We start from the raw sequence: 18,709 nt of genomic DNA, 5'->3' as shown, positions 1-18,709 counted from the left end.
TTTGTGCTCCAGGCCCCTCACCAGCTTTGTTGCCCTCCTCTGGACATGTTCCAGCACCTCAACATCTTTCTTGAATTGAGGGGCCCAGAACTGGAGACAGCACTCAAGGTGTGGCCTGACCAGTGCTGAGTACAGGGGAAGAATAACCTCCCTTGTCCTACTGGCCACACTGTTCCTGATGCAGGCCAGGATGCCATTGGCTCTCTTGGCCACCTGGGCACACTGCTGGCTCATCTTCAGCTTACTATCTATCAGTACCCCCAGGTCCCTTTCCTCCTGGCTGCTCTCCAGCCACTCAGTCCCCAGCCTATAGTGCTGCTTGGGGTTGTTGTGGCCAAAGTGCAGAACCCAGCACTTGGCCTTGTTAAATCTCATCCCATTGGCCTCTGCCCACCCATCCAGCCTGTCCAGGTCCCTCTGCAGGGCTCTCCTGCATCTTCTCTAGAGACTTTCAAGACCCATCTGGATGCATTCCTGTGTGACCTGCCATAGGTCACCCTGCTTCGGGAGCGGGGTTGGACACAATCTCCAGAGGTCACTTCCAGCCCCTGCCATTCTCTGGTTTTATACAGTAATACTGTGCAATTCTTTATTGGTTTTCTGCCATTCTGAAGCTTCATAGAAAGCTGACAACAGGGTTTTAAGTGAGACCTCCATTAATCTAGGTGTGTTGCTATTCTTACTCTAAAGAATTGGTGTGTAGCCTCTAAGGAGACTTGAAGCTTCTACTTTTGGAAGCTAAGTAAATACACACACATTAAAAAAATTCCAACACTCACAACACAAAATAAAAAATAACTTTTTTTTTAAAGTGTCCATTGTCTGTCAAAACAAAACAAAACCAAACCCAAAACAAACACCAAACCAAAAGTCACAACACCTAATTAAGTGTTCTGTTTGGAAGTTAAAAATAACTGCAAGAACAATCAACCAAGGTTTGCCTGGAGCCTTAGCAGCAGAAAATTCGTAAAAACCACAAATAGCTGAGAAGCAGGAGAACAGCCACTGGTATTGTGAACGTGCTGACCTGCTAACTGCTTGTAAATCATGAAGTTCAGTGTTAGTGAAAATAAACTCAGACTACGGTAAAGAAATCGAAGGCTGCGACCGTAACTTTCATTTCTTCATGGCAGGGAAAAAAATCCGTAAGGGGAAGAGGTAACATCCCTTGGGCACAGCAGTTTCCAGTCCTGCGGTTTGCAGGAGTCCAATCGCTGGCAGCCGGTAGTGGAAGGATAAATCCAACCGCCAAGGAAACTCAAGTGTTCCGCCAGTTCGAGAGGTAGGGAACTGCCTCTGAGACCTGGGGCTTACAGTAGATAAACTCTCCATACCAAGTTACCCAGTGAAACTTCCACACGCCTACTGGAACTCCCTCATTTCACAGCCTAAAGGCAGGTTTTCACCTTGAACGTAAAAGAAGTTTACGCAACTGCTGACACATTTGGCTCCGGGGAACTGCAGGGCTCACCCTGTCGCAGAGCAAGACACACGTCCGGCCACATTACCGCACAGCTCCCCGCCGTCTCCGCAGCCCTGCGCGCTCAGTCACGCCCGGAGGCGGCGATGCCCGGAGGACTTTGCCGGCTCTGCCGTGGCCTTGAGGCATTCGTAGGCCGCGGCGACTAGCGCACAGCTCCTCACTTCCGAAAACCGGGCCCCGCCCTGCAGCGTGATAGTTAAGAGCCCCCGAGAGGCCTTCCAGATGGCAGGGGAGTTAAAGGTATAGGGCGAGGAAACCCCACCCCTGCGTAACGAGGCTTAAAACATTGCCCGGCAGGGGCCGCCCGATAGAAAAGCCTCTGGAAGGGGTGGCCAGGCGGAGGGCAGTGCAGCCTGGGGAAGAAGAAGCAGAGCGGCCACTTGCTCCTTTTTCCTCATGGCGCAGAGTTTGCGCTTGTCTTCCTCGGGTGTACCGCAAAGGAGCCCGGCGGAACAGTCGATGGTGGAGCGGAACAGAACACAGGGAGAAATGCCCTGTCAGAGCACAACCACCAAAAGCCAGGCGTGCGGGCAAGCCCCACCGCGCCGCCTCAACTCGGTGCCTCCGCCACCGAACCCACTCTCCCGCTGCGAGCGTGATGCCATTGGGGCAGCTGCCCTCCACTAACGTGGCGGCCAAGGCGTGCCACAGCGCTCACTACAACGCTATCAGCTGTGAGTGAAGGCGTTCTGTCCAATGGCCGCAAGGCGTTCGTCTTGCGCGCTGCCCATTGGCTGCAGGGGCGGCGCTGGCCGCCCAATGCAGGCGCAGCAGTGCGAGGGGAAGCCTCATGCAGGGGGTGCCAGCCTCCCTTTGCGGAGTGCTCCGCTGCGGTGCGGACGAGCTCTGCTGCTCCTCCCTCCTCTTACCATGGCGTTGCTCAGTAGTTGACGTTGGGTTTCCCCCCTTTCTACCTTCTTCTCTTTTTCCGGTCCCTTTCTTTCCCCCTGCCCCGGGTCCCGGCTCAGGCACGTTAGACGGCCGGTACCGGAGACACCGGGTCCCCATTCCCTCTCCCCCGGCCCTCTGGAACAGGCGGTAGGAGTCTGGTCGGGAGACTGCTGAAGGCACCATGAACATCATCATCGGCATCGGCGGGTGAGAGATGGAGTGGGCTACAGGGCAAAGGGGGCGAGAGGGGGGCGAGAGGAACCGGCTGGGATGCGGTACGGCCCGGGGGCGCGTCCCTTCTTCGCCGAACCTCGTGCCGCAGCCGCAGTGGGGTGGAGGATGGGGGGCGGGGAGTGGCGGGAGGTACGCGCGGTCCTCGGCGCTCCCCGACGGCCGATCGCTCGCTCTCGCCGCAGGGTCACTAACGGAGGCAAGACCACCCTCACCCGCAAGCTGAGGCAGGCCCTGCCCAACTGCAGTGTGGTGCACCAGGATGACTTCTTCAAGGTGAGGCCGCCCGCCAGCCCGGCCGCCCTCTGCAGGCCCGGGGAAGGCGAGGGGTGACCCCGCGTGCTTCCGTCCGCTCTTGGCGCATTGCCCGCCAGCCGCGCTCTGCCCGCGCCTCCGCCGCAGTGCTTGGCCTGGCTGGCGCTGGGTAGGCCTGCACTGCAATATGCCCCCATGACTTCAGTTTTCTTGGTGTGCTGTACAGTGCACTTGTGTGGGTGCGAAGATAGAGGAGCTGGCTACTTTATCTTGTCACTACTGCTTTTTATCTCTATGCAAAGAAACTAGGTGGAGTGTTAAGGTTTCCTGTAGTAGCTTTAAGGTTCTGAAATGGGTGTCTGTCTTTTCAGTAGCTGTCTTGACGAGTTGTGCTTTTTTCTTCTTGTTTCAGCCCCAAGATGAAATAGAAGTTGAAGATGGGTTTAAGCAGTATGATGGTAAGGCTTTGCTACAGTGTTGTCAAAGTGTAACTCAAAAGCTTGAATTAGTTTTATCCTTTAAGTTCACTTTTTACTATTTGTAGATGATACTTAATTACTGCTTAATTGTAGTTGTTTCTTTTGTCATAGTGATAAGTGCATTGGATATGGAAGCTATGATGAATACCATCAATGCTTGGATAAAAAACCCAGTGAAGTTTGAACGTTCTCATGGGATCAACAACACGCTGGATGCCCAGATCTTACAAGATAAGGAAGGAGCAGATGAAACAATCCACATTCTTATTGTTGAAGGCTTCCTACTTTACACCTACAGGTAGTCAAGTATGACTTCATGTATTTTGCCTTAAATGATTTTACATGAAACACAAACCTCCAGGGGAATAAAAAAGACCTGTTCTAAACCAAGAGTTTTAAGCTAGTATTGACTGCTGGTGAATTTGAGTGTCACAAGTCAGAAGATAGCTCTAAACAGAGGAAATAGATGTAGTTTTACCTTTCCTTGCTGTTAATCATCTAGCTATAACCAAACTTCTATCTTTTTCAGGCCACTGATTGATGTATTCCACCATCGATACTTTCTTTCCATTCCATATGAAGAATGTAAGAGGAGAAGAAGGTAAGTTTATCTTTCTAAGTTCCCTTGCCCGTCCAGTAACCTCTTACTCCATTCAAGATTTTGTTTCTCTAAAGCTTGTAGACAAGAAAGAATAAATGCTAATTGCAGCTGTTAAGTTAGAAGACCGTAGCTTTCTTTGCCAGACCAACCCAAAAGCTTCCTATCAAGGGTATTGTGTATGTGACATTAACGCTCATTTTCAGCACAGATGCTTCAACAGATTTTTTTCCCCTTCTGGTTTTCCAGTGGAATGGTTTTCAGGTCTGGGCTTGATATTGTGCATATACTGTTCTTAGTACACATAAAACATGTCAAACTGGAAAAAGTTACATTTTGGAGGAAATAGCAGACAGCTATTTTACCTAAGTCCTGCTAAAATTTTAGGCCATTCATCAATGTTAGAATAGTCTGCTTTAGCAATCTTTTGTATCTTGGACTTGGGTATTAAATTCCAGCGTCTTTGGGGTATGTTTATGTTCACAGCTTATGCTGAATACTGACTTTTGACAAGCTTAGAAACTGCATTGGAGGTAGTAGGCTCAGGCATTGTATGGAGAGATGCATTAACTGTTTCTCATTTCCTTAAACTGTAAGAGGCTACTCTAACAGACTAGAATAACAGTCTCTTAATTTATAGTTCAAGGAATTACACTGTACCAGACCCACCTGGATTGTTTGATGGCCACGTTTGGCCTATGTATGTAAAGCACAGGAAGATAATGGAAGATCTGGGAGTTGATGTGGGTAAGTCTTTAATAACAAAAGCACTTTTGAAAGATTAGTTTAAGACACTGCTTTCCAAACCTGGGCTATATTTAGTGGTAAAGTGCATGAGAGAGCTTGGGAACAGGTGGATGGAGTATATTTCTCTGATACCAGTCAAGTGTGTGCTCTTAAAATTTGAACCTGGCAGGTTTATGGGAACATTCAATTACAGTTTTCTTATTTTACTTTAAGTGCACTTGAATGGAACAAAATCAAAGGAAGAGCTGTTTAATGATGTGTATGGACAGATCCAGAATAAGATCGAAGAATTACTTAAAATGCAGGTACAGTTTCATGCTTATAATTGCAACTCAGAGGCAACCACCTTTTTAAACATGTTTGAAAAGGCATAAAGCTCTAAACTGAAATATGTTCATGTATTTCTTATGTTTAGAAATTAAAGGCTACTGCTGATTCTGGTGAGTGAAGATGATTCCAGTTTGCTCTGCACTGTCTGCCCAACCGCCACTAAAGTTCCAGCTTCTGTGAAGACTCAACTCTTAAATTTGACTTTGTTCATATGGTCATAATTAAAAAGCACTTCCCCCTTGTCTGTCATCTTAATTTGTGCCTCAATCAGTTTTCTCCCATTCTCCAGTCTATTAGGCGATCTTCTCACTACTTTTAACCAGTGTGCCTCCAACATAGCAGAGCTGAGGTAGGAGAGGGGGTGCATACATATATATCTACATATAGTACTCTAAGTTCTCTTCATAGCTTGCATTAATTTCTGTAATCTCATCGAGCTAGGCAGTAAATATGCTTGAAGAAATCTGGATTCATTTAGCTTTTTGAAAAACAATACCACAGAGGCTTTTCAGGCCCTTTTACTAGCATTCCATTTTTCTGTTCACTCCAGTGCATGCACTGACCTCACATGCAGATAAATTTAGAGTTGGTGAGAAAATTTTACAACAGCTTTAAAATTAGTGGTTGCATTAGATTTCAGTAGCTTGGTGCAAGTTCAAACTGCTGTATATGTACAGAAGTAGTTTAAAGCCTTAGCTTACAAAGAGCAGTGAAAGAGCATATGAAGGTTTAATCCTTAAGAAGTGGGAAAATTCATAACAAACACTTGGAATTTTTTTTCTTCTTAAGTCAGCTATTACATGGTCCAAAAGGGAAGATGGGTCTTGATCCAGGGTGAGACCAATCCTTCCAACATCAAACCAAGCAGTTACTTCAAGCCTAGATGCATTAGCTTCCTCACAGGAGCTGGTCCACCCCAGTATCCCCTAGAAACAAAGGTGGTTTCATCACATTTTATATATGTACTGTTAAAGGACTTAGGGAAAGTATTTTTTGTTTACTCCTGTAAGACACCACACTTACAAAGAGAGGAGTGATGGGAGTTTGGTTTGGAAAACCATCCCTTCTTCAGTCAGGTTTTCAATTGGGCTAGGACTATGCTATACATTTCAACCCTGTTCTGCTTGAACAAACACCTGTTACTAGCAAAGTACCCAGAATCCTGAGAGAGTTGAAGTCTTAGGCATGACTAAGGCTGTGCTTCATTTTTGTCTAAGGAACTAAGGCAAATGTATCTCTACCTGGCTTCTTTTTTGAATAATCACAGCAGCTCTACCTGCTCAGAATTGAAATACTACTCACTTAAGTAGTGCATTCCAGTAGAGAAAAGGCATCATATCGGCTTTCATGTGGTACATGGTAGTTCTCTCCTTACTTTGGTCAATGGGAAAGGTCTCCAAAGGTTGAGCATCATAATCAAATTCTGCTAGGATCACTTTGTTGTAGCCTGTTACTAATGGGCAGGAGGTATATCCATCGTACTGCAATGAAGAATATCCCCTTTTCATTAATCTGAGTAAAGACTACATGCTGAAATACTGCAAGCCCTATCAATAGCATATCTCATACTAATTAGGAGGAAGTTCATTTAGAGCATTAATACCAGTGAGTTTGGAAGGCTGTTAAGCTGGTGATAGTTTATTAACCATAGTATTAAGGCATTTTATTTCAAATGTAGATTACAGCATTGCTTAAACTAGAACTAATCTAGAACAATAGGGCTTTGTGTCCTGAATTGCTGATTATTGTAATCAGCAGACTAGTCTATCATGGGAAGAGCCAGTGCTGGCTTTGACAGTATATAACTGGGATCTTTAATGCATCTGCCAGCATTTCCTAAGAGTATTTCACAAGGAATATTAATTCAGAAGCCATATGTAAAATGAAAGTCAAGCCTCAAGGAGAAATTGAACATGGTTATAGGCTTAACATATACAAACTCTCCAACTTAACTCCTTAAAAGATCATGCTCTATAGAGGGGAGGCAAGTTTAATGAACAGATTTGTCAAGTTGGCAAGTTCTCCTTGACTAGGGACAATACTAGTCAAGAGTTGTACTTCAAAATCACCTGTATTGTGAAGAACCCAGACTATTTTGGCTCTCCACCTTTTTTCAGCTATTTCCCTGGCCTCTGAGTTAATACTTTTAGAAGCAGTATCATATATGGATTGTGCAACTCCATTACTATTGTGACATGAAGTATTTAGCATGCCAGCTGCTCATGCAAAGCACTTCCTGCCTGCGAGTTCACAGTTTAGCTGTTTGCAAAACTTCCTGCACAAGAATAGAAAAAGCATTCAAGACAACTCCCTAAAACAAGAGCTGTAGGTACCTTTTTAACTGGCAACTGGTTCTTCATTACCAGGGAGATAGTTTTATCCAGCACACCAGACTGGGCAGCTACATGAGAAAGGAAAAAAAATTGTATTAAGGCTTTGCCTGAGGTAGCAATTTTTGTAATTACTGGAAGAGACAGCAGTAGCCAGGCCTTTTTTTCATGTACAAGTCATCTATAACTGAATTTGCATGCCAATTTGGTTTGGAAAGTTTACAGTCCCAGATAACAGAAAGAAAAAAAAAAAACCAAATGGAATAATGCTTTGGCCTCACTGTTTCCAACATGCTAAAGCTTAATGAAATGTGAGCTGTATGTTTGTAGCCTATGCCCACTTCTATGCTACGTGATACTTGCTTTGTCATCCCAAACAACTAAAACTAGTACACTGAAGTGTTCTTCTTTTGAGTGCTGTAAGGAAATATTCTAGCCCCACTTGCTGGACTAGCTGACTATACCATACACCAGTACTATACTGTAGAAGCTTGGTTTTTTTTTCACCCTCTTATTTGTCTTTTTGTTTGTGAGACCATATGTTTAAAGTGTCTTCATATTGGAGCCTTTGGCTGCAAGTACAGAACACGTGATTCTTCAATAGTGACTTATCAGCTGACACATATGCTTGAGCTGCTAAGATAGAGCAGAAAGTTTTGTTACTGAATAATGACAAAGTGCAAGAGCAGTATGTTCGTTTTATGGCATTCTCTGAACACAGAAAATAGAATTAGTTCTTCTGCAAGGCATTTGGAACAAGAGAACTGTAGGTTAATGGCATCAGCATGGTCCATAGGTAATGAGTTGGCCCAGGAGACTTAGGTCTTTTTGAAAGCAGGAAATAACTGAAGCCAAGACCTCACAAGTAACAAACTAAACACGAGCCTTGCTGTCACTTCTCCACTTCATTGCACACACAAATGGACACATGCAACTTTACCTACAGCTGCAGCAGTTTTTGATGTTGGAAGGTTGGTGCAGTCTCCAATGCCAAATACATTAGGATACTTTTTATGTTGTAGGGTTTCCTTATCTACATCCACCCAGCCACTTCCATCTGAGACAGGACTATTGATGAGTACATCAGGTGGCCCCATTGGAGGCGTGACATGAAGCATTTCATACTAGGCAGAAAGAAAAAGCACCAACAACTAGTTTATGACAACAGATAGCAGCTGTATTGATCTAAGGCAATAAAGCACAATGCAGAAAGGTTTTATTGGTTTCTTTTTGTGGGTTTGGGTTTTTTGTTTGTTTAGGGTATTTTTCATAAAACAAGTGTCTAGAATGAAAATTTGCTCTTACATTTGAAGTGCACCCTTTTATTAACATTAACCTTATCAGGCAACTCCATCTAGACAAGCATAACAGCAATTTGCCTCCACATCTATCTGAAAGACTCCCAAGTTATACTAACAAGGCACACAGGACTCCAGGCAGTTTAGGAAATACTCTGTCTTCCTTTCACCTGAAGTTTCAAACTTCTAAATCGTCTGCTGAAGTTAGTAGTCTCAAGAAGAAATGGCAGTATGCAATGAGGCAGGTATCACATTACCATGTTGCAGCAGTTACATAACAGTTCACAAGAAACCAAACTAGAGGTATGAAAGCTCCTGACCTGATGAACTTCAGTCACTCCAGGTTTGTCCAACTTTTCAAACACAGCTTCCTGCTTGTCTGCTCGAACTTCTACCAGGTTGTACTTATAGTTAACGGCAATATTCCTCTCCTTTATTATTTCAAGCAATGCATCAGCATACTTCTTAACACCAAAAACAACACCAAGTGAAGTGTTGAACATGATGTTTGCTTTGGAACGTTTTCCTGTCTGCACAGAGAGATCAAGTTAGCCTTTCCTATTAAATAAAATGACAAGTTAACAGAGACAACAGAACTATGCACTACTGAAGAGCTCATAGAACTATTAATGCAGTTCAATTATTAATGAAATACTAACATTAGAACTCCCAAAATACAGCTGCTCCACACAGTATTAGAAGCTAGACAATATTTGCCCTTTCTGAGTGAGGAACTGCCACTAAATATTGGTAGTGAAAAGAGGTGGCTGTGGCTGCAGCTGCTGTATACAGGCTAGGCATCTGTAGCATCTTAGCATTATAAAGCTTTCTGAAACCTTCACTTCTATGCAGATACCCAGTAGACAGCTCACAAAACTTAAACATGTATGAAGTTCACCACTTCCACCTGAAGTTGCCTTTATTTTCTACTAAACTTGCTTTACCAGCCTGGCTAAGACTACTCCTGAATCTTTTCAGACTAGCAGAAAGTCAATTTGAAACAGCTATTACATGCTTCAAGTAACAAGAATTACCTAATTCCAGCCAGGGTAATTTTAGTGCACCACCTCGAGTAATAAATTAGGCTGAGAGCAGTTGTATCTGAAGCACACCAGAAGCAGGGTAAGCAGTTATTCCCTTATCAATTCTGAATTCTACGAATTTCTTCAGTACTAAATACCCATTAAATATTTATTTTTATAAAATTCAGCTTAATTTATTATACATCAATAACAGAAAAAGCAACCCAAACACTTCAATTCTGAGTCACACTCCTCTTGTGTGCTTTTTATTTCTTTTTAAAGATAGTATGAAGCCCTTAGAACAAGCCTTCCTTCAAACTGCTGGAACAAGCACTGGCAGAAAGAGTAAAATACTTACTTTCCTCCAGTAGGCTTCGGATAAATACATGATCTTCTGAGGAGCTCCTGCACACTTCACTGGAGTATTTGGAAAAGTGAAGAGAGCATTTCCTTCCTTGAACTCTTGTATAGCTTTCCACGTTTTCTCTACCGTATGAACTGAATAATTGGAACCTATTTTAGGATGATCAAACCCCTCAGGCAAGCCTTTTATCTAAGAAAACAGAACTAAGGTTTAAAATCCGGATGGCAAAAGTTTTGTCATCGTCGTCATGTATTAAATGCAGACAGAAACAGCTATTCAAGAAGCAAAAAGCAAGATGCAAAAAACTTGTGGCTGACAGTTTTTAAAATAAGCCTGGCAGTCAAACAGGTATTTCCATATTTCCATCAGAACTTAGTAAATGAGTCAGTAGATAGAACAGTTACTGAAATGGCACTGGGTCTGCATCATCTGCAGCCTGTGTTCAGTGCAGACAGACCCAGATACAAGTTTTTCCAGCCCAGTGCCAGAAATCCAGAGTAAGAATACCTACAGTCACTGCCACAGCATCCTAAGTAAAAATCAGGTCACAAAAGGCAGTGTGTTTGGGACTTTACAGTTTATGTAGCAGGAAGTTGTGCCAGGGTAGGTATAGGCTGGATATTAGGAAGAAGTTCTTCACAGAGAGAGTGATTTCCCATTGGAATGGGCTGCCCAGGGAGGTGGTGGAGGCACCGTCCCTGGGGGTCTTCAAGAAAAGACTGGATGAGGCACTTAGTGCCATGGTCTAGTTGATTGAATAGGCTGGGTGATAGGTTGGACTGGATGATCTTGGAGGTGTCTTCCAACCTGGTTGATTCTATGATTCTAAGTACACTGCTAGGGAAGATAAACTGACTACTTCCATTTTAAAGCCACATAAATCTGTCACTGCGAATCTTATTCCCTACAGAGTAATAATAGCATATTATAAGGCTTCTACTACTGCATTTAGTTACTTATCAGGTTGTACTGAAGAGAAGCGTATGAAGACTGAGAGGGTTACTGAATACAATGTAACTCCTCCCTTCACTGAACCTATTCATTAGAGTTTATCTGGTGTGACTACACTTAATTAAGACTAGCTCTTGCTTTACCTCTAACTTGGGAGCTTCTCAAAGAGATACTCAAAAAATACATTATCAGGCACTACGTCATATTCAGGTCAGGTTAAAACCGCAAGTCAAATCACTAAAATACCTTGCCTTTATATTTTCCTCCTCCATATTGTTATGATCATTGCTGTGCCACATACTGCTATTAACATTTTCCTCTAAGTGCCACTGTATGAAGTGTACAGGAAACCCAATAGATGGGAAGGGCTCCGGGGCTGCTTTAAACACAAGCCTGATGACTCGAATGGTTCCTTCTGAAATGTATCCTTTAAGAAAGGTGAGAGTGGGTTGAAAGAATTCTGTGGGACAGATTTTACTAACTGCTGAGTGTTCCTCACTTGTTTACATTACAAGATGCTACAGTCAACATACTTTATTATTACAGGCTGTCTTTAAGTTTCAGATATCTATTCCTGCCCCATCTGCTGATATTGTCATAGAGATGTAACGAAGTTGTCTTAGAAGACATTCCCAAGGGTAATTTGGGTTATTACATAGAGATCTATGGAAGGAGTAAAGAGATTAATCTGTCTTCTGGTTCTTTAATTCACATTATCATTCAGTATCTTGCAGTAAAAAATAGCGTACTGAAAAGCCACTTACTTTACCGAAACATAAGGGTACATGATGCCATTAAAACCAGGGTAAAGATAATTTCTGTTAAACAAATACCTTTTCAAAGTGCAGACTAATCCCAAGGGCAATTATCAGATACTTGTAAGAGATCTGTTGTGTCAAGGAGAAAAAAACACTATTTTAAATAAATCCCAAAACATTACCTCAAAGCAAACGAAATTTATCTGACAGCAAAAGACTCCTAAGGTAAGGACATACAGGGAGCATTAGTAATGTAAATGTTAAGCTCTAGGAATAATTTATAGTTAAAATGCTAGGTACAATACAAGTTATATACACAGCCCTTGTTATACACCAAAACCAAGTGTCTGGAGCAAAATATTCTATCTTTGGTGTTCTGTTCACAATAAGTAGGGAAAAGATTTACGTTAGTGGTGCTTTAAGTTGATGATATTCTAACCTAGTTATCTAAAACATTTTTTAACAGGAACAGATTTTAGGATCAAGTACTTCTCATAAGACAAAAAATGAAATTTCCTGGCCTCCTAGATGCTGGAGGAAGGTCTTGTTCCATAGGCAGTTCCAAAGGGACCTGCAGGAGGTGCACAAACAACTCATGGCATGGACTAAGTTAAAAAAAGCCACAAAACAAACAAACAAAAAAACCCACAAAAAAACCCATAATTACCTTGGTATCATTCTCCAGCCAGACACAGTTCTTATCTGGATCCAGTGCTGTAACTCGAGATTTGATCCACTCAACACCTTTAGGCATAACACTGTCTGTTGAACGTGCAGAGGCTGCCAGCTGCTTTGCACCACCACCAACTAGGGTCCACAGTGGCTGATAGTAATGAGTCTGAAACAAACACATCTTAAATGTCCATTTGAACGTTTAAGTGAGTTAAAGACAAAGACACACATCTCCAAATAGGAAGCAGTGCACTTCTGACATTGTATTACTCTTAACAAAAGAAGCTGTCTACCTGACCAAGAGTTCTGCAAGACAAACCTGGAAGGATGCATGCATCTCTATCACAAATCAGCAAACCTCATGCAAAGTCTTCTGAAAGATGGCTAGTTGGCTTCCTTTTCATAGTTTAAAACATGTGTGGTTGGAGAGGGATGAGAATCAGACCAATTTGGTCACATATGTAAAATACTCATTCAATGGTTTACAGCTGAGGAAGGCTTACCTTACTTGGCTCAATAACAGCCAGATTTCCTGCCCCTACTTTCCTCTTCATCCGAGCACTCATGGCAATTCCACCTGTACCTCCTCCCAATACAAGTACTTCATAATAATCCTTGGCAGCACATCTGGCTGCTGTATGTAAGCCAAAGGAGCTCATCTTCTGCATTTGTGGTTTCAGCAGCCATACACCAGGATGGAGACAGGAACAGGAGGACACTATTCCAATTGCTGACATCTTTCAGTAAGTAGGAAGCTACAAGATAAGGAAAAACATCAGTAACAACTACAGAATGCAGAACTAATACTAATTTATACTCCTGGCCAAGTCTTCAATGCAAGAATTGTAACACTAAATCTCTGTGGCAGATAAACCACTAATTGTAGTCAGGTTGGAGAAGAAAAAATAAAGAAGGTTAATCATGGCCTATACCAGGAAATTGAAATTTCATACAAGCAAACGAATTCTAACAAAGCACAAGAACATTTTCTGGTTGTCATGGCAGAAAAGTGTATCTGATCCTACAGCAGAGGTGATACATACGCTGCAACTCCAGCTGTAACGGTAGACTCCTGAAGAGACAAGTGCTGCAAGAAGGAACAAGAATTTGCCTGGTGTAGTGTACCACTCAAATACTGAACAAGGTACTCATGTGAACATACAGAATGCTGTCCTACTAACTAATATGTTAGCCAAACACATCATTACACCTGTTTTTAATGTTAGAATAAACCAGCACATGCACAAATCAGACAGACACCATCTTGCTACATCTCGGTGTAAAACTCATTAGGGTAGGCATGCCATGGTGCTTTGAGTGAGTACTGAATGTGTATTAGTCCATTATTTCAGGAGACATAGTGGGCCCCTGGTACAGTCTGCTCAGAGTTGTGGTGTCTCTTTCTCTGAAGACATTCAAAATCCACCTAAGATATGTTTCCATGTAATCTACTCTATGTGATCCTGATCTGGTAGGGAGGTTGGAGTAGATGATCTTTCAAGGTCCATTCCAGCCCCTAGCATTCTGTGATTCTAAGCTTAATAGGAAAACAATGAAATAAGAATGTACATATTTCTGTATCTGGGAACTTGGAGTATACTCAAAATACTTAGTTTTGTATTCATACTCACCTCTTCACTTTAACATCAGCCAAGTAGCTGGAAAAAAAAGGTCAATGATCAATTCTTATTCTTGCTAGAGCTGCACCCTATCACCTGAAAAATCAGTGCCAGAACTCTAAAGTGTGATATAACTTGGCAATTGTTGCAGCACTGAACGTGAAAATGTGTTACCTACAAGACAGTGAAGGTGATCTCACCTTTCTCTCCTTCTGCTGGAGTGAACAAGAGCTTTTTCTCTTCTGAAACCATTGTTTGTACATGCCAAATATCAAGTTTTAGCCTTTCAGTGATTAATCAGATGTAAACTCTTTTAAATTAATTTCCTTATTGCCACATTGCAAATAATGAGTAAGCATTGAAACCTGAAAAACAACCTATGATAAGATTTTCCTATGTGCTGTACATGCTCCCCTTCATTTAATTCCTTGAGTCATCAGGCAAGAATTCCACCTTTTTTCACTTAAAAAGGGTAGAACTTAGAGACAGGAGTTTGAAAACTTCACTAGAAATATTTTGACGAAAATCATCCAAGGTCAGCTTCAAAATTCTCCACTAAGTTAGATGTAGTTGAGCAATTAATTCTGCACATTCACAAGCTAGCCTAACATCCCTCACCTTCATGGACTTTGCATTCTTTATGAAGCTCCACTGCTAACCCCTAGAATTTGGGATAGAGCAGGAATAATCTTAGAGGTGCCCATTGTAAACCCAGTTATAATAATTTTATTTACAGGAAGTTTCCAAGATGAAGGCATATTCTTCCCATCCCCCTTCCCACTCAAAACAGAACTCTAGAATCAGTTAGTTTCACTTCAGAATAAGTTAGTTTCACTTTAGAATGCTGGTTTTAATCTGTCTAGTGCAGGCAGTTAAGGATAAGGACAGACTGCTCAAGCAAGGGCAGGACATTTGTTCTAGCTCAAGAAAAAAAAAGTTACCTGATGGAGATGTGTCCTGCTTTCTCCAGGCCGGAGAGAGATGAACTGTAAAGAGGAAGTTTTGCAACTTGTGAGGTGGTTTAAGAGGGACATCCTGCTGGCGGAAGCTCCTGAACACAGAATTTTGCTTTGGGTTTTTTAAAACACACTGAACAGGCTGACAACACATGGCATGTCTGCACAAGGAGAACAGAGCTTCTTTTTTCTTTCTTTTTTTTTTTTTTTTAATGCTGAGGAATAATTACCCTCTCTGACCAAATGTTAAAGTAAACATGCTTGTAAACACACATGTCTTAACCAACAGTCTAATTAATGAGAATGCAGTATTATGTTGCTTCTAAACTGTTTCACAGTATACAGAAAAAAAACTGCCATTTGCAGACAGCTGTTTTAAAAAAGAACATCGAAATTAAACCTCCAAGCAGCTGTATGATGAAGTCAGCCAACAGCACATCAACCCTCTACTTTGGACGCTGGAGATAAAGGAACAGAGGAATCACAGAACAAAAATGAAGGCAAAGGAGAAAATAGCCTACTGGACTGAGATGAAATTGTAAGCTTTTACAACCCCATTTTAACATACAGCACCCTTATCCATCATCCTTTAAACTACACACAACGAAACATCAAAGTTGATATAAGCCTCACATAGCATGAAATCCCATTCCTAATGAAGATCTGTGCAGAAGTCTTGGAGTACTACCTAGAAAGGTAAAGCCTGAAGTACACTTCTCAACCTTAGTGAGAGCTCTACTTAATTCGAGCCAGTTCTGCTGTTTAAAACTGATTCTGTCACCAAAAGAGTTAAATCTATTCTACCAATGCCTATAAACAAGCTCGAAGTATAAAATTCTATTTGGCTACAGCTCTCCTTGTATTAGTGGCCATAAATAAAAGCAACCTCTATGCAATAAAGACAAGAAGTAAAAAAATACAGCACTGGCAAATCCCGAGAAAAGTGGATAATTAAAAGGAACTAAAATTCAAGTTCTTATTGTGTGCAGTTAGCAGGTCCACTAGGTGGTCTCAGGCACTTGTGGTCACAACTAACTTCGCGGCATTACCTACGCAGAGAAGATATTACAGAACAGGTACATTGTCAAGCCCAAGGGACACACGTGGAAAGGGTTACAAGCCTTTCTCTTATCAGGTCTGCAGATGGTGGTAAATAAGCTTTCCAAGACACAGCTAGTGCCTAGAACAAACATCTATCTGAAGCAAGACACTTAACGCAGATCCTCAGAGAAACATCGGTTTTCTCCTCTCTGGAGCTTCTACCGACGGCTTAGTAGCTCCCAAGACTATTTCACCGAGCCAGTTTACGAGCCGTCTCTTGCAGAGAGAACAAATCAAGTTCGAAAAGTCCTACTAGCGAGTAGAGACCGTTGCATCTATCAGCTACACTGCTGGCCACGACAGCAGTTTAAACACCGAGCTCCTCCAGCGTGCCGGCCCAGCAGCCAGCAGCCGCTGATGCCGCTGCCAAGCCCGCAAGCCCACAGCAAGCTCCGGACACAGACGAGAGTCACCGCCCCGAGCCAGGGCAGCAACGCGCATTTCTCCCCGTCGCTGCGGGACGTCCCGAGGCACCAGAGGCTGCAGAAACAGCCCCGGCAGGTGCTACCTCTGGGTAAATGTAGCTATACGCACACACACTAGGGCAGGCACAACACAGCACCTGGTGCTGCTGGGGCCGTTAACTGTGCAGCGATAGCCGCTGCCGCACCCCGCTTCCCTTCTCCCCTGCCCGAGGTCAGAGGTGCTGGGCCCTGCGAGAAGGCCCAAAGCAGGGTTGTTTCCCGGTCCGCTCACCGCCGCCGCCGCGCCCGAAGCGCCCGGGCTGCCCGCCAGGCATGCCCGGGGCCGGCCCTCTTGCCCGGGGCCGCCGAGGCCCCGATAGCCAGGGAGAGCAGCGACCTCCGCTCCCTCACGGCGGGACTGACCCCACGGCCTCGCTCCCTCACGCCAAGGCAGTAGCCCACACTTGCCTGCCAATTCTGCCGAGAAGAGCGGGAGAGGGACCGCGCCGCCAGTCCGTGCGCGCTAAGCGCCCGGTCCGGCCGCGGGAGCGCTGGGGCGGAGCCGGGCGGCGGCAGGTGCTGGCCGGCGGGCAAAGGCTGGAGTCCGGCGCAGCCCGGGCGGTGCGAGAAGCTTGTGGGCTGTGCCCTCGGCTAGGCGGGTGCCGACCCGGCAGCGGTACTGTCGGTCAGGGATCCGACCTCACGCAAAGCTCCAAACGCATCCAAACCCGTGAGGTATCATTCATTTTTGTCAGGAGACAAGTTCCTCTTCAGAGGAACTTCACAATATTCAGTAGTTCCAGACCTGTATATAAAGTTTCTGTAATGCTTTCTACAGCTACACAGAACCAGCTACACCAGGTGAAAATGTGTAACCATAACAAACGTAAGGAAACCAAAAGTCAAAAGGCCTCTGGGGTTTTTTTTCCTCCATTACTTGCATATGGTTTGGCACATCCAATAATAGTTCCAGCACACCAGGCTGAAGCATGGATGTCCTGACCTGTTAGCTACACTGACCTTTCCACAGAACAACATCTGTAGGTCTGCCTAGACTTAGACTGCAGGTTCTGCAGGACGGGGATTATCCTTCACTGAAAGTGCCTATCTGATAGCAAGTAGTCTCAAACGGGTCCTGGTAACATTGTCTGATGTAAAAGTAGCAATTTACCTCACATCTTTGATATTTTTTTCTTGGACAATTATTCTTCTGGTATACCTCTAAATCAGCATCTGCAAGACTAAGGAAAAAGAAGTGTGTGTGGGCAAAGAGAATCAGAAGCAAAACAGAGTATGAAATACATTCTCATGCATAGTTTACCAGCATGACTTCTCAGTGTTGAGGACTGGAAAACCAGCAACTCCAAATCAGCAGTAAAGAGGTGAAATAGTAGTTCCAGGTAGTGGCATGTCAGAGTTCGTACAAACAATTCTATTATTATTCTGGCAGACTGTGAAAGAAGTCTTGCTTATCAAGGCAATAAACTATATTGCTAATTTACAGATACAGTGTTTTGCTGACCAGGACACGTACTCACCATCTTGCTTTCACAGCGGTACTGCGACATATCTTTCATTGCAACACATGAAACAACACAGATCAGCCTTATCTTCTGTCTTGAATCTCAGTGTGAATGGCAGTGTGAAACTAATTACTTCCGTAAATTGCTGCTTTAGAGACTATTGTCTTTGCATGAGCACAGATTTTGCAATTATTCTTTATCAAGCTTTAAATGATTAGCTTCATTATGCTGTAAGTTTGTAAAAGCCGATTTACATTTGTTACAGCTTTCCCAACTGCCAAGTCGGGGTGCTCTAGCTCCTTTCTTAAACCCTATGGCTTTACATCACAGAGATAAATATAGGTAAGAGCAAGACCAAGAAGGAAATACTGAGTTATACGAGTTATAGAGTATGGCAAACATATGTGCTTTAAAACTACAAAACACTTCATGCACAACACAGATCGTGGACTTGAGTTAGTCATAACCTCTCAGGTCATTTGTGCCTGCCAACAGTTACTGCCTGGACAAAACCAGTGCTCTCCACAGCAGCACTGTTGTGACACTGTCAGATGAGAGATGTTCTTCCTATCAGTTTTAGTTCAATCATCTGCATAGAGAATATGTGAGGAAAATAAATTTATCCTAAGAGCTATTGGCTGTGCTGGTATCATAAAGGACTGGTTTGAAGACACACAATGGTGGTGGTGGGGATGTG

The 18,709-nt window shown here is 43.4% G+C and overlaps 2 protein-coding genes across 4 annotated transcripts; one reads left to right on the top strand and one right to left on the bottom strand.

Moving 5' to 3' along the window:
* The first annotated feature begins 2,274 nt into the window (after window positions 1–2,274).
* LOC135182993 (nicotinamide riboside kinase 2-like) lies at window positions 2,275–5,269 on the top strand. The gene is made up of 8 exons (XM_064157685.1): window positions 2,275–2,581; window positions 2,791–2,881; window positions 3,273–3,318; window positions 3,451–3,637; window positions 3,869–3,940; window positions 4,578–4,684; window positions 4,898–4,989; window positions 5,100–5,269. Exons 1-8 carry the CDS (start codon window positions 2,556–2,558, stop codon window positions 5,130–5,132), a joined length of 654 nt encoding a protein of 217 aa, XP_064013755.1. The 5' UTR covers window positions 2,275–2,555; the 3' UTR covers window positions 5,133–5,269.
* Window positions 4,918–17,137, bottom strand: SQOR (sulfide quinone oxidoreductase). Of its 3 annotated transcripts, none has more exons than XM_064157683.1 (11): window positions 16,958–17,137; window positions 14,970–15,014; window positions 12,913–13,164; window positions 12,405–12,575; window positions 11,813–11,866; window positions 10,023–10,217; window positions 8,963–9,172; window positions 8,285–8,468; window positions 7,348–7,415; window positions 6,317–6,495; window positions 4,918–5,940 (listed from the first exon to the last, which is right to left on the bottom strand). In XM_064157683.1, exons 3-11 carry the CDS (start codon window positions 13,144–13,146, stop codon window positions 5,883–5,885), a joined length of 1,353 nt encoding a protein of 450 aa, XP_064013753.1. In that variant the 5' UTR covers window positions 13,147–13,164; window positions 14,970–15,014; window positions 16,958–17,137; the 3' UTR covers window positions 4,918–5,882. The 3 variants fall into 3 exon arrangements, with proteins under 3 accessions (XP_064013753.1, XP_064013752.1, XP_064013754.1); XM_064157682.1 differs by lacking the exon at window positions 16,958–17,137 and adding an exon at window positions 16,782–16,931 and having other exon boundaries at window positions 14,970–15,079; XM_064157684.1 differs by lacking the exon at window positions 16,958–17,137 and adding an exon at window positions 16,782–16,931.
* Window positions 17,138–18,709: the final 1,572 nt, after the last annotated feature.

This window comes from Pogoniulus pusillus, chromosome 17, assembly GCF_015220805.1.
Source record: "Pogoniulus pusillus isolate bPogPus1 chromosome 17, bPogPus1.pri, whole genome shotgun sequence".
Classification (NCBI taxonomy): Eukaryota; Metazoa; Chordata; class Aves; order Piciformes; family Lybiidae; genus Pogoniulus; species Pogoniulus pusillus.
This window is presented reverse-complemented; position numbering and strand designations above follow the sequence as displayed.